Source organism: Zootoca vivipara, chromosome 5 (assembly GCF_963506605.1).
Source record: "Zootoca vivipara chromosome 5, rZooViv1.1, whole genome shotgun sequence".
NCBI lineage: Eukaryota > Metazoa > Chordata > Lepidosauria > Squamata > Lacertidae > Zootoca > Zootoca vivipara.
Genome location: NC_083280.1, coordinates 61,819,821 through 61,834,790, shown reverse-complemented (window position 1 = coordinate 61,834,790; position 14,970 = coordinate 61,819,821). Strand labels below are relative to the sequence as shown.

The following is a 14,970-nucleotide window of genomic DNA, read 5'->3' as shown; positions in this document are numbered from 1 at the left end:
TGAAACACAAGCAATGAAATCAATTGAAATGAGTCTGACATTATATCCCTGGTCTATATGCAGACCTCCACGAGCATTTCCATTTGTATGTGCATTAAACTCGTAAATATCTAGGGCGAGATCCAATTGTGGCTCTCACTCTCAACTGATTTCCACTTGTGGGAATGGGACTTACCCTTCCTCCCATCTCTTCTGGAACCCCCACCCCACTGGAGTGGAGGACAAAGGGGAATCTGGTCATATCTATTGGCGTGACTGTTCTTGCCCATTATATTACATTCTTACAAATATCAAACACTACCAAGTATTAAGCTAGCATCCGAAACAGTGGTCTGAACCTGGTTTGTGAGGGTCAGGTTCTGCTGACCGTAGTTTGCCATTACATCTAAATTTGGACTAAAGATTAGTGTTCAATGTGAAATTATAAAGCAGGAAATGAAATGGTAAACCTATAAATGATCATTCCAATATCTATCACCGCACAGTGGGATCCATTGATTTTATTATACGTTGCAATCTAAAGCATTTATGGCCCATATACAAAATCATGTTTTAAAAATGTGCAACGACTTGGTGGGAAATGAAACTTTCCTGATTCTACTAGAAACTTTACAAAACGAATTGTTTTTTTTAAAAAAAACCTTCCATTTTACATACCAGTCAGTAATACACCACCTAGTTCGTATGAAGCCTTTTCTGGACCACTTACACTGAAAAGCAAAACAAAATGCAATAGAAACACATTTAAAATACAGGAAAGAAAAGGGGGGGGATACAGAGTCAACCTTTTGGTAAGCTAGATAACAATTTCATTTCTATACTTGTGCTGAGAGTATTGAAAATAATTTAAAAAACAAACAAACACACATGCTGCAGCACAACAATGTCAGTGACAATTTAGGGCATATCTAAACATTACTTTGGAAACTAAAGCTCTTTTCACATGCTGTTCTGTGAAATGGCCATGAGGGCAGAAAGGGGTTATGGGGCAGGGCTTCCGGCTCCCCCTGTTCTGCCATCCACACGGCAGAGAAGGGTGTAGTCTTCCCCACCTCAGATTTCTTCTCTGTTGCATGGACTGCAGAGGTGAGGCAGAGAACAGAGTCACACATTGCCAGATGGAATCTGCTGCCCCTTTCTGTCATGTTGCCCCTTCACACAACTATTGCTATTATTGTTGTTTTGTTATTGTTGCTTATTTAATTTTTAAACCAGCCCTTCTGAAAGATCCCAGAACCAGATTATTATTATTATTATTATTATTATTATTATTATTATTATTATATTAAATATCTATACCACCCTTCATCTGAGGATCACAGGGGACTTTACAATATAATTGTAGTTGTTCTGGCCATGACGGCCATATCAGTCACAGAAAGAAAACTACAACTCCCATTACCCTTGGCCATGCCATGCTTTCTGGAGTCAATGCATGTTGTAGTCTAATGATATCTGGAGGACCATATGTTTATCATCCTCACATTAATAGGACAGTAACATATTTTGGACTGTGCTCTCAACAACAAGAACAAAAAGTGCAGCTAAATACTTCTGTGGGCCTAACAGCAAGTTGTTATTTTCTTAACAGCCATCTAAATTTCTTTTCTTACTGTTAAACAGAAATAAAACATGTATTTTAACACCCACATGGAAATTATAATGGTACCGAACCTTCTAAAAGAAACTGCAATCATCTTTGCATATATCATGACACTGCCACTCACAGTCACATCTTTCCTGAACGGCTGTCAATCATGGAGAAATGTCATCCCTTGTAAATTTTCCTTAAATATGAAGTGGCAACTATACTGGGAAAATAGAAACGCGCCAGGCCATTCTTTTTCCATAGGGCTCCACTACCCAAGGCATCTATGGTGTGACATTCCATTCATCAAAGCAAGCTATGCTCCCATTCCACCAACAAATCAATTTGTGACAAGCCGTGGTAGGGTTGGCATAGAAAAAGAATTGCTTTCCATGTCTGTGAAAGGTGATCACAAATTTACTCCACTGGAAGAGAAACAGAATTAGGATGCAAACGGAGGACAGGGTTAGTTAGTTAGTTAGTTAGTTAGTTAGTTAGTTAGTTAGTTAAGAAAAGCTGCTTCCTGCCCAGCTCTATAGGCTCACAGTGGGTTCCAAGCAATGAAAGAAGAAGAAGAAGAAGAAGAAGAAGAAGAAGAAGAAGAAGAAGAAGAAGAAGAAGAAGAAGAAGAAGAAGAAGAAGAAGAAGAAGACGACTGTGGTTTGGACTCCAAGATGTGCAAGCTAAATTCTGCTTGCACAATGTGGGTTTCCTGATTCCTTATTTGGGCTAAACTCTCTTGGGACCCCCTGAAAGGCTACTCTTGAGAGTCAGGAGACCTCCAGAAGATAGTGTGAGACTGGAGGGGGAAATCAGTGGGAACTGGAATACCCCACATTGTGTGCTCAGGAGCACCTTACACCAAGGGTTGGGGCTCTCTAGATCTCACATAATAAAAATATGTTGTCCATATAGCAAAACAACCCAGTTAACACACTTCACAAGCCTGTTGAAGAAGTAAGGCTTCTTCTTGAGTATTAACAGCAGGAAACTGTCCTGAACAAACATCCATGGTGATATAAGACCTGCTGCATCGTGACATGACATGGGTGTTGAGGATATGCCTGAAAAGTCTCTCACTGTTATTTGTCATGGCCGTTTTATTATCTTTAGCTATAGTCACCTTGTGTGGGACAAAAACAGATCAGCTGACAAACAATTGTGAGAAATCACTCCGGATTTCTTCTTCTTCTTTTTGATGAAGTCATTGGTCCAATCTGCCCACCTTCTAATCAGCTTTAAGAATAAAAATAAAAATGCTCCTTTAGTGGCTACTGAAAATGCCGCAGTGGATTCTGTTAATATACCAAACTGCGTCTGAGCCTGCTTGCGAATGAGCAAATCAACATACAAACCATGCATTGCAAGTGGTAGATGTATCAGAGATGGCCATGTTTGGTCAGCACATTCTCTTGAAGGCAAGACTGGGTTATAGACCCTTTCACCCTGACAAAGATTGTGTCCATCCTTTCCTGGGATATCTCTGAGAAAGAGAAAAAGACCAGTGTACACTTGCCCCGTGGATGTTAGGGGCAATCCTAAGTAAAGGGCTATCCAAGCAAAGTCACAGTCAGGAAGTGGGCATTTAAACAGATTTAGTCAGCCAAGATGAAGGGTGTGAGAGGTAGAGAGAGACAGAGAAACGTGATGTGTATTTTGAACAAGTTCCTTTTTCATCAAATGCCAGTGAGCTTTGAAAGCACTTTGGCATACTATTCCAGTAGATTTCTTTATTCTTCTCAAAACCTCTATGACTAACAGTTGTTACTGCTTGTAATTTTGCTGTCATAACACTGCTGCTGACAGAATTGAAAAACAAGATAAAACACACACACAAATACAGGTTTCTGTTTTTGTTGTTGTTCAGCAAAAGCAAATTGCACAATGATTTATCTTCCATCATCTTTTATTCATAGATTGAATCATGTCTACGTAAGATTTGGCTCAGATGCCTTCCTCCACAATGGGACGTGATAATTTGATCAAGAACACACTATTTGGGCATTAGCTTCCCATGGGTGTAGCTGTGTAGATTGGAGAGTCTGCTGTGCCCATTGGCCTCACTCCCAGCATCCATGCTTTGGTGAGGGGAGGTCAGAAGAGGAGAGACAGCTCTTCATATGTAGGTTCCATTCATGAACAAGAACCCTAATTGATGGCCCTTAGTGGTCTGCAAGAGGAGTAGGAAGACATTAGGCAGTGCATTCTAACACTTCTTATCCAGTTCCCTAATGTTCTGGAAGGAAGGAAGGAAGGAAGGAAGGAAGGAAGGAAGGAAGGAAGGAAGGAAGGAAGGAAGGAAGGAAGGAAGCTTTCTGTATTGCATCAGCACTAAGACACTGGAGAAGGAAACTTATAACAGAGAATGAAATTAGCACTACCAAGGCAGTCTGGCTTCACAGAAGCATCATGTAGGATAAAGCAAGCTCTTTCCTATCTCCTAGAAGGGGAAAGATGTACATAGGTCTCTGTGGCTAAATGAATAAGAAAGAGTGCACATCAGGAGACTCACTAACATACCAAAAAAAAAAAAGGAGAAAAAGGAAGCACCTCTTCATTAAATAAAAGAAATGATAAAGTGATTATCAGGCATGTCCAACAGGTATATCATGATCTACTGGTAGATCACTGGATGTCTGCGGTAGATCACTGGTAGATCATTGGCTCCCCCCAAAGAAGCTGAACAACTGACAACTGTGGTTTCCCTAAAAAAAGCTCAACATTTTTACCTCCTTCCTAAAAAAAGCTCAACAACTTTGACCTGAACCCTGCCAGTTTTTAACTCTGTGAGTAGATCGCAGTCTCTTGAGAGTTGGCCACCCCTGAATAAACCATTGCAGGTCTGTGGGGAGGGGACTAAAAAATGCAGTGTTTTAATGTGCGTGTTCTCTTATGTACGTGTTTTTTTGACACAGAAATAAAAAGACTGCCTATAAAAGCAGCAGGGAAGTGCAGCAATAGCCATCCCTCGTGAATAATCAGAAAAAAGCAAAAGGGAAGCCATATTTTGGGCATTCTCCTTGATGTGATTAAGAATGGTATGAGGTGGAGAGCGCAGCCATGTTGGGGCAAAGACTTCTGGAGGGGAAAACTGACCTTCCATGTGTAGCCCGCTCCCAGCCAATGATTTACAACCCGGGATGCACAGGGCCCTAAATCACAAGGGTACCTTTGCATGTAGAGCAAGCTTCACTCATAACCGCCCCTGCCCCTCTACAAGGGGGACAGGGTGATGGAGTTGTAAGGGTTCAGCGGTGGTGGGACCAAATGAGTGAGGGCCTGCTCTCCCTCTTGCATGATGCTTAAACATGGGAGGGGTACATGGAGGGGAATGCAGCAGAGCCAACCTACGAAAGAATTGCAAAATAGAATGGGGAAAACATGTGCAACCCTATCTATTATGGAAGTTGAGAAGTACTTAACAATTCTACATATTAAACACCTTTAACGGCGTACGTTGGTATCAGATGGATCCTTCTGGAAAGAAAGGCCAGCAACGAGGTTATGGTGGGCAATAGACTTTGGGTATCATATTGAATACAATGCATGGTTAAAACTGTGGAATGAAAATTTAAAATTTACAGCTTGTGTGGCATTAAAAGAAAATGTAATGAAAATGATGTACAGATGGTATTTGACACCAGTAAAATTGGCTAAAATGTATAGGATGAATAATAGAATGTGTTGGAAATGTAAAGAAAAAGATGGAGATTTTTATCATATGTGGTGAACATGTGACAAAATAAGATGCTTTTGGGAGATGTTATATAATGAACTTAAAAATATGTTTAAATACTCTCCCCCCCCCAAATGGAAGCATTTCTGCAGGGGTTGATGGGGGAAGAAATTGCGAAAGCAGACCAAATACTGTTTTTTTATGCCACAGTTGCAGCAAGAACTGTATCAGCCCCAAACTGGAAATTACAAGAAATACCAACGATTGCGGAGTAGCAGATGAAATTTTTGGACTATGCAGAATTGGCAAAACTGACTTGCAGAGCCAGGAACCAGGAAGACATAAAATTCCAGAGAGACTGGAGTAAATTTATTGACAACATTAATAATCATTGTAAAAGTTTGAAGATACTAGCAGGACTGAAATAATTCCTATGACGTGGACTTTACAGTTTAAGGAATAAATGTGAGATATAGATTGGTAATAGAAAGCTTGTTGAAGGAGGGGAAGGAAGTCTTAAGCCTGGCAGAGCATGGAAAGATTAGATTGGTTATGTAAATTGGAATTATTGTTTGATGGAAAAATGAATTAAAATTATATTTTAAGAAAGAAAGAAAGAAAGGCCAGCAACATAAATAACCCCCGAGTTGTTAAAAAGTAAAAAGGGATGTCCAGGAAACATTAACATGACAAACATCAAAAATAAGTAATGCACACAAGCCATGCTAGATAATGAGTAGCACAGCGTCCTAATTCATCTTTTCTCCATCATTTTACTGAAAGGAGCCAAATCAATTTACAGCAGTGACCCACCAGGGGTTCACTCAACCATATCAAGCAGGAGAGATAAAAGAAAGACATTTTGAAGTGACAGTGGCAGTAATCCGATTCCTGCTTCTGAAGAAGTGTAATTGGAACAGTAGACACCTTAAGATCAGGCCCATTGAAGGCCGTATTCTGAGCAGTGGGGACTGGGGAACAATTCACAGTGTCGCATTGAGGTATTCTGCTCTGTGATGTATTTAGTAGCGCTAACAAGGCCTCCATGGTCGCGACAGTGCATTATCACATGTGCACCCATCCCATAGCCCATGGGCAGCAAATGTAGTGCCTTCTAGATGTTCTGGTCTACAACCGTCATCAGTCCCAGCCGGCGTGGCCAATGGTCCCAGATAATGTAGTTCATCACATCTGAAAGGCACTACGTTGGCTACCCCTGCTAGACACAACGCAGTCCCAGCATAGTAAAGGAGTACCTTTAGAGGAGGAGAAGGTAACTTGCGACTCCTTAAATATTGTTAAGGCTCCAGCTGCCACCTGTTCCAGTCTGCATGGCCAACTGTCAGGGACACTGGGAACTGTAGTCCAAAAGCAAAGCGAAAGCTTCCTGGGAAGCCTCATCTCTCCTTATGTCACCCTGCTCCAATCCAAGAAGATAGACAGATGGTGTGGACAGTACAAAGACTGATCAGCTGGCCTCTGCTCCTCCTTGAAGAAGAATGCTCTTCCTCCAAGAAAACCACCACGAAAGCAGGCTTTCCTACTAGTGCATATGAATTCCGCCGTTGAGCAGAACTCCATATGTTAAAAATTAAACTCTTGCTTTCCTGAAGGCAAGGTGCTTCATACTGGTGAATGGAAAGTATATTTCAGTTCCTAATTAGAAAACCATTCTTCTTTCAAGACTCAAAAGACCCTAACACTGCAAATTATGATGACCACTATGAACTTGCATCAATTTCACATCACTGTGTGTTCACACCAGTCTTCTAATGTATCATTTATGTTCTTTTTTGTGGTTGGGGGTGGAGGTGGAGCTCAGTATCAGCCCTGGTCAGCCTTTCAACTGAGTTAAGCCAGAAGCTGTAGGGTGACTGAAGAAGACAGTAGTGGCAAAGAATGCTAAAAATGGCAGAGATGTTTATCCTTGCATTTCCAGACTCCCTAGCAGCAGTAGATAGAAGCTCTAAAACAGGCTTAGAAACATCTGTTGCTGTAAGAAATCCTGGCAAATTTGTAATTTTAAATTTGTTCCAAGATTCACATTGCAAGCAAAAGTTTGAGAAGGGGTGACTGTCTGGTACTGAACCATTAGAAGCCAAGCCTTTGGGGTGGGGGCTTGAGCTTAGCTGATCATGGGATCGAACAGGGGAACAACTCTCAAATTTGCCATTCCAACCCACTGAGATACTCATGTAGTGATCCGTCTCAGAAAACAGGACGCCTGCGTCTAGAGAAGCACCAAATATCAAAACTGTTCAGGATTATCTGTGTTCTTCAGTGATGCGTTATCTGGATTTTAGAAAATAGCAACTCCTCACCCCAAGAAATGAGATTGGCATCTTTCACCTTACACAATATTAAGTCTCTCCCTAGTTTTCCTGTTAATAAGATTCCTTTAGCCAGCCGACGGATTGTGAATACAGGCAGTTTCATCTACTAAAAGACAACATAAATCATCATTGAGAAAGGAGAGACTGCGGTAAGGTTATCACCATACAGCCTTCTTCATGAAAGGTTTGCATTAAAGCATTAGTGAAATTAATTCATCTTTCACAAGAGCTTTGAGCAGTATCGGTGATCTATGATAACAACCAATTTCTCACTATGGAGGGGGAAAAAAATTACTCAGCCCTGATAGACTACACAAATCTGCTTTTTAAAAATGACCTAACATTATCTGGAGTGTTGCTCCCAAAGGCATCGTTTGAGATTCATGCACAGCCAAGAGAAGCCATAAATCAGCAGAGAAAGTTTTGTTACTTTTATATGCAGTGGGCTGTAATTATTTTGAATTGCATTATGCCTCAATCATTGTAATTACTTTTAGATCATCCTTAAGCGGCAGTAATAAAAAGAAAAGAAATCAGTCTTAAACCAAGGGCAAACCCCACCCGCAAAAAAAAAAAAGAACATAAATGTTACATTAGAAGCCTGGGGGGTAAACACACAGCAATGTAAAGTCGATGCAAATTTTCCCTGAAAAATTCAGCGTGCAAAGTACCGGTAGCCACCCTTACCTTGGGGCTTCATACACAAATGTGCCCAAGCGGTGGGTCCAGTTGCAAAGAGTATACGAGGAAGTCAGTTGTGGGACTGCCGGGGGGGGGGAGGGATGGAGGGTTGATGGTGGGATGCCACCCATCAGGAAAAATGGAGCAGCTGAATTGGTTATGCAGGTTGCTGGAGGAGTGTGGTAGACCGAAAGAGCTGGTTGGTCCATGCAGGAGCCAGGCTGTTATCCCACTGAGGTGCTACTCAGCTTTGGCTCAGCTTTGCCTGAGTGTGGGGGCTCTTTCCCATCTTTCCTAATATGGATTGCACCCTGGATTCAATCTATGGACCTCCAGAATGAGCTGTTCTATCCAGCTGATGTCCCCCCTGTAAGCCTTTGTGCCTGGTATGTGACTGGCTGGTGAGTTTGGGGGCTGCCCATTGATGTTCTGACTGTGATCTACTGCTGCGGCTGGGCTACTCTGAAAGAGCTTCCAGGGTGGATTCGAGTCTTTTGCCATGATTGGGGTCCTCCCCTCCGGAAATGCAAATGATGAATCAATATGATGTAGGGCCAACTAGGCTCAGTAGATTGTTACCTTGCTCCACGACCATCATTTGTAACCTTGATCCCTTGGCCCTATACAAATTTTCATTCCTGGTTGGTATGTTCTAAAAGAACATTACCTGTGGCTTCAACTTAACTTCTTTATTATTTACTCTCCTGTGCTTCTCCATCTCTTGTCACCTGGGCTGGTTCTAAAAAGACTACACCTGAATGACTCTTGCCCATTGGTGAATCGGTTGGCTATCCTTTCTTGACCTCGTGCTTGACCTCACCTAATTATGTCAGCCTTCTCACTACAGCATACATAGTAGGTTTATCTAAAAGTATATGGGTCAGTTGTCTACCAGTGGATGTGCTGGTGACCATGCAAGAATATTTTACTTCCGAGTGAATCCACAGGCAGAATTACAAGTCCATAATTCAAGAATGGCTCCAACCAGGTCACTAACAACAATGAGATCATAATCAAGCACTTCATGCTTGCCTATAAAACTTTCTGACTGTAAGAGCTGTTCGGCAGTGGAACAGACTCCCACAAGAGGTGGTGGACTCTCTTTCCTTGGAGATTTTTAAGCAGAGGGTGGATGGCCACCTGTAATGGGTGTTTTAGCTGAGATTCCTGCATTGCAGGGGGTTGGACTAGATGACCCTTGAGTCCCTTCCAATGCTAAGATTCTATGATTCTATACTTACCTCAGGGAAATAATCCTGTGGGAACTTTTCTTTCTCCAGCATAGGTGTACTTTCTAATGTATCTGAGTAGATTTCCTTCCCCGTAACTTTTTTGTACTTCTTAGCTAGGAAGAAACAAGGAGCATTTAGAATACCTCCACCTCTGCAAAGAGGTTTCAACACACACACAACAGAAGAAAAAACACAGACATAAATACTAGATTTTGATGCTGTTGACAATTAATACCAAGTGAAGGCCTCAGAGGTTTTTGCTCAACTGATGTACAGCTGACACTCATGTTGGAAGAACTGTCCATGGTGAGGAAATGCATGTTCTCCATTTCATACTGATGTAGAGGGGTATATAGCTAAACTACTCACTCTCTCATACCATGAGCTGAACGATGCCATGCACTTATGCCTGCAGTGTGCTACAACTTCTTTGTTGCTAGCTCCGAGATTTCAAAAATAATAATAATGAAAATCAACTGTTTAGAGGGGAGTAAAAAACACACACACCAAGATAACAGTGCTTTGGCATCTGGGATTGCCAGATATCAGAGATCATTATACGCTACATGTTACGTTGTAAGTTATATGAAATTCCAAGGGCAAAAAATTTAAAGAAATTCTTCCAGCCGATTGTCACTCATAGGATCACTGGAAAAAAATTAAACATCTGCTGTCTGGCAGGGCTAAGATTGCTAAGTTCAACACAGCTAAAAGCTTCTCAGCACAGGAAAAACCATGAGACTAGCCATCTGAGAGATGTGCCATAAAGTGCATGTATGTTTTATGAGTTTTACTATGCTGTGTTTTTTAAATCTTTGCTTGCTTGCTAAAAATTTGTTTGCCTGATTCGTTTTCTGGCTATAAACTGTATACGTTTGAGCAATAACATTTTGATGACACTGATCACGGAGGTGGTTTTAGGGTAGCGTGATTGGTGCGGCGGCACTGGGTGGCGTGCTGCAGGCGGCACAAAAGCAATGCTTTAGAACGGAGCGCAATAGGCAGCGGGGGCAGAATTTTAGTGTTGCACACAGGGCACCGTTGAAATTTGAGAGCCCAAAGACCAGCACTGATGATGATGCTGGTGGGATGGTGTTTATCACTGGTCACCCTCTATAGAGCACCTTGAGATCCATGGAGGAAAGGTAAGACATAAATGTAATTAAATAATAAATAAATTGCAGTAAGGTGAAGGTTGAATTTGGTGATGGAAGCAATCAGGTACAAAATCCAGACTTAGCATTAAAACGTAAGTGCATTTATCGGGCATCTTCACAATTGACTTGATTAAGAGTGACCCGTATTATTGTTCAGCACCCATTAAACCGTTACAGGTGGAAAAAATGAGCGGACAGGCAAGTTAATCTCTCATTAACAAGTTCTCATATCAATGCTGCAATTTACATTGCTCCCTTTTTCAGGGATAAAAATATGCTACGATGAATCCTCTGCATTATGTCTCAGGTTTTACTTTCACATCAAAAGGATGATGAGGATTTATGACCACTAAACCTTGAAATGCAACACTTACAGAATGGCTGTTTCCAATCCTTCACTGAAGACAAGCCTCTGCCTTCCCTACCCTCAATTACAAGAAAGCGGGCCATCTATCTTGGGTTACAACAAGAATAATGAAATTGAGACAATTGAGACAATTAGTTCACTTACAATTTCAATGATGTTTCAAATAAATGTGGTGCAAAAATGTAGAATGAATGTGACCTGTCTCAATAAGCTAAATGAAGCTTTTGATATATATAAAGTGAGAGCAGGCAACTTTCAAAATGTTGGGAATCTCAGAAATACATTGGTGAGAGGACCAGGATTGGCCACAGCTTCTTGTCAAGTGTGCATTCAGAGGTAAACTTGGGTTTGCCCCATGTAATGTGTGAAAACACTCCTGGAAAAGTAATGTAGGCTTCTTCTTCTAACATGAGCAGAACAGAAGAGTGCAATCCTGAACATTTCTATTCAGAGGTAAGCCTCGCAGACTTAATTCCAGATAAGTGAATATTGTAGCTTCCACTTACCTTTAAAGTCAAATTGATAAATGTTTTTCAAGGATTCATGTAGAAAGTAAAAGCTTCCCAGTGCCTGTAAGAAAAGAGAAACCAAGTCAGCAAAACATAAAGAAACCACTCCCAAAAGCTTGAAACCTGAAATATTTTAGTTGTACAGAAAGACTTAAAATCAATAAACTAAAAAAAAAAATTGAATTCCTTTGGTGTTTAAAGGCAGTATTATCCTTCAGAATTCATTTACTACTAATGGCAAATATGACTGGCAACAAAAACATGATTACACAACATACTTAAATATGCACAAAAAACTCTTAAGGATTTCTAGGAGCTCATTGTTGAGAAGAAGCAGTGCCCAGGTAGCTGTATTATAGTACTGGATATCTGGAGGAAGTGTTGAAGTGTATAAACCTTGAAATTTTCAGGGGGAAAAAATATTCTTTTGAATTCTATAACTAGCATATGGAAGTTGACAACTGGACAATGAAAATGTGCCCCTAATGATGACCAAAAAAACTGGTATTGATGAATTGGAAGAACAAAATTATGGTTTCCTTTAACCAATGGATTGAAAACACAACAGCACATGCAACATATGAATGGATTGCTTATAGACACAGACTTTGGGTAAATATACTGATATTTGGAATGAGCTTATTCAGAATATAGGAGGTTATTATTAATCATTATTAGCATAGATAAGAACATTTATAGATCACATGTTTGCATTATGTTTCTTCTCTTTCTACCCCCCTCTCCTTTTTTGATCTGGTGCTCTGGCACGAGTCAGGGAAGAAGTTCCACAAGTGTGATGTCACCACAGAGAAGGCCCTGCCTCATGTCCTTTCCCTATTGGCCACCATTGCCCATGTGACAACAAACAGGGCCTTCCCTTGCTGATTTCAAGGGCAGGTATTTGGAAGGAGAGATCCTTTCAAGAACATGTACCTGTACACGCCCCATAGCTGCCAAGTTATCCCTTTTTTACAGGGATTTTCCCTTATGCTGAATAGGCTTCCTCGTGAGAAAAGGGAAAACTTGGCAGCTATGACACGCCCCTCAAGAGTACTAGTGAGCTTCCATGAAGACTGTAATGCAGAGCCTTCCAAACTGCATGTCATGACATGTTAGTGTGACAGCTGCAGTGCACAGGTGTGTCGCGCAAACACTCCCCGCACGTCTCCCAGGGCTGGAAAGGAGTTTGCTAATAAACTGAATTACTACATTGCAATATGATGCATGTCTAAAAAGTGTGTCCCCCAACATGAAAAGTTTGGAAAGCTCTGCTATAATGATTCCTCCTTCGGCTCCAGACCATTGTGCATGCAATTTCTGTGCCATATCACAGTGAACTCTGGCACAAAACTGGATGGAACACAACGGTTTGGCAAATTCATTAAAAATCCTCAGGCGGATTCTTCACATATGACAGTCCATTCTCCCCCCACCCCCCACCCCAAGTCTGCCAACTCTCTTTTGGGTGGAAATTGGCAGTGAAGCAGCTTTGACAGAACAGGATCTACTGATGATCAGGTTATTACTTCCCTATTCCCTTTGGTAGCATCTTAAATTTTGCAGGAAAAACACCACCGCCACCAGACTGATGCAATTGCACAATAGACAAAGCCTGAGCGTAGGAATTCTCTCTATGTGAATGAGTGCTAATATCAAATAAATCTCTGCAAGGAGGAGCCCTTCAAGAACATTGCTATTTAAAAAATTATCACTGTGATTCCTGGGACGTTAAAGGCCAGAGTATCGTTAGTGTATAACCAGGAGGCAGCATCTGCCTTTTATTAATTGCTAATGAAATTCTATTAAGATATTAAATATTCGGCGTCAGCCTTTTTATCTTGTACTACATTCTTCTTTTGTTATCATTCCGTCAATCTGCCCTTCTTCAGAATGGTTAACCTTGGAAGAGTCCTCCTTAAGAACGCCTGCTACTTATTTGCCTCCTCCGTGTATAAATGCATAATAATAATAAATAGTACGAATAATAATAAAAAAAAACCTGGCGCAGGCTGCCTGGGTCACCAGAAAGTGTACTCATTAATTAAAAGTGTGACAGTGTTTTCCGTTGGATGAACTAATATGTCAAGGAGATGGGCAGGACCTCATGTTTGTGCTTTTGACAAATCAGCAAATGTTTAATCTCTAGATGTGCAGCTTCTCATAAATAATGCAGCAATCAGTGAGCCAAAACTCTGCCTCTTCCAGAAGGGTGTCCCTGTCTTCCCACTACTAAGATTTCTTCCCTTTGCTCATCTCCCCCCCCCCCCCGGTCTACTTAAGTCTAAAATAAAAACCACAATTGTCCTCTGGGTTGAAAGCATCACTCTCTTCCCTGCGCATACCCCATCAGCATTGTGTCCATAAATCTGTGAAAGAGGTTAGTGGAGAAGCACATGCTCTGTGGTCCCCAATCCCTGCCCATCTCAGGTAGCGGGAAAAGCTCACAGCTGGGATCTTGGAGATTTTCTGCCTAACTCCAACCCAAAACATTGCTTTTATCTATAAATAAGTTCTACTCAGAGTAATCCCACTGAAATGAATGAACCTAGGTTTAGACACGTATATTCACTTCAATTGGTCTACTCCGAATGGGATTAGCATTGGATACAACCCTTTGTCACCTTGAAGTAGATCCCAAATGGTGTTTGCCCCTCTCCATACTAGGACCAACAGAAATCTCCTCGCATTGTCACCAATTCCTGACTTCCTCTATTACCTCAACCCCTTCATAGTGGGGCCTGGTGCAGGGCACTTCACCTTGTTGGTGGGCAGGGTTCAATCCTGTTTCTGCCAGTCAGCATACAGCAGGTATAGGCAAACTTGGCCCTCCAGATGTTTTTGGCCTACAACTCCCAGCATCCCTAGCTAACAGGACCAGTGGTCAGGGATGATGGGAGTTGTAGTTCCAAAACATCTGGAGGGCCAAGTTTGCCTATGTCTGGCATACAGGATTTGATGGACCAGTGGCCTGATTCAGTATAAAGAGCTTCACGCAAGTTAGTAGCTACTAAAATGTTCCCGATTGGGTAGGACCTAGAATTTGAGCTCAAAAATCTGCTTCAAAACTGTATGTGTATTAGGAGGAGTTCACATTAAAATGCAATAGATTTTCACGAGGACTTCATAAACACCAACTGATGTGGAAACATGAAGAAGAAGAAGGAGGAGGAGGAGGAAACAAAGAAACTAAAGTTGACAGAACTTTCTAAGTTCTGTTGTAAAAAAATAATAATCCTTTGCCAATAGCACATTGGGCTTATTTACAAACAATATTTCCCCCCATTTTAATTACTATTATTTTCTAGTGCTAGTTTAAGGTCTGGATTCTTCTTCTTTTGTTTTTTTAACGTACGAGTGAAACACATTTATTTCGATATAACTCTCATGAACTTTCAAGTATGGTTGACAGATATTGAATTTCAGTTTT

The 14,970-nt window shown here is 41.2% G+C and overlaps 1 protein-coding gene across 4 annotated transcripts in view; it reads right to left on the bottom strand.

Moving 5' to 3' along the window:
- The window catches only part of INPP5A (inositol polyphosphate-5-phosphatase A), a 237,210-nt gene that overhangs the window by 99,656 nt on the left and 122,584 nt on the right, over positions 1 to 14,970 (bottom strand). For all 4 annotated transcript variants that reach the window (XM_035137830.2, XM_035137829.2, XM_035137835.2 and 1 more), the window contains 3 exons: positions 11,541 to 11,604; positions 9,520 to 9,623; positions 658 to 710 (listed from right to left, as the gene is read on the bottom strand). In XM_035137830.2, the coding sequence (XP_034993721.1) occupies positions 658 to 710; positions 9,520 to 9,623; positions 11,541 to 11,604 (221 nt within the window). The remainder of the gene's footprint in view (positions 1 to 657; positions 711 to 9,519; positions 9,624 to 11,540; positions 11,605 to 14,970) is intronic.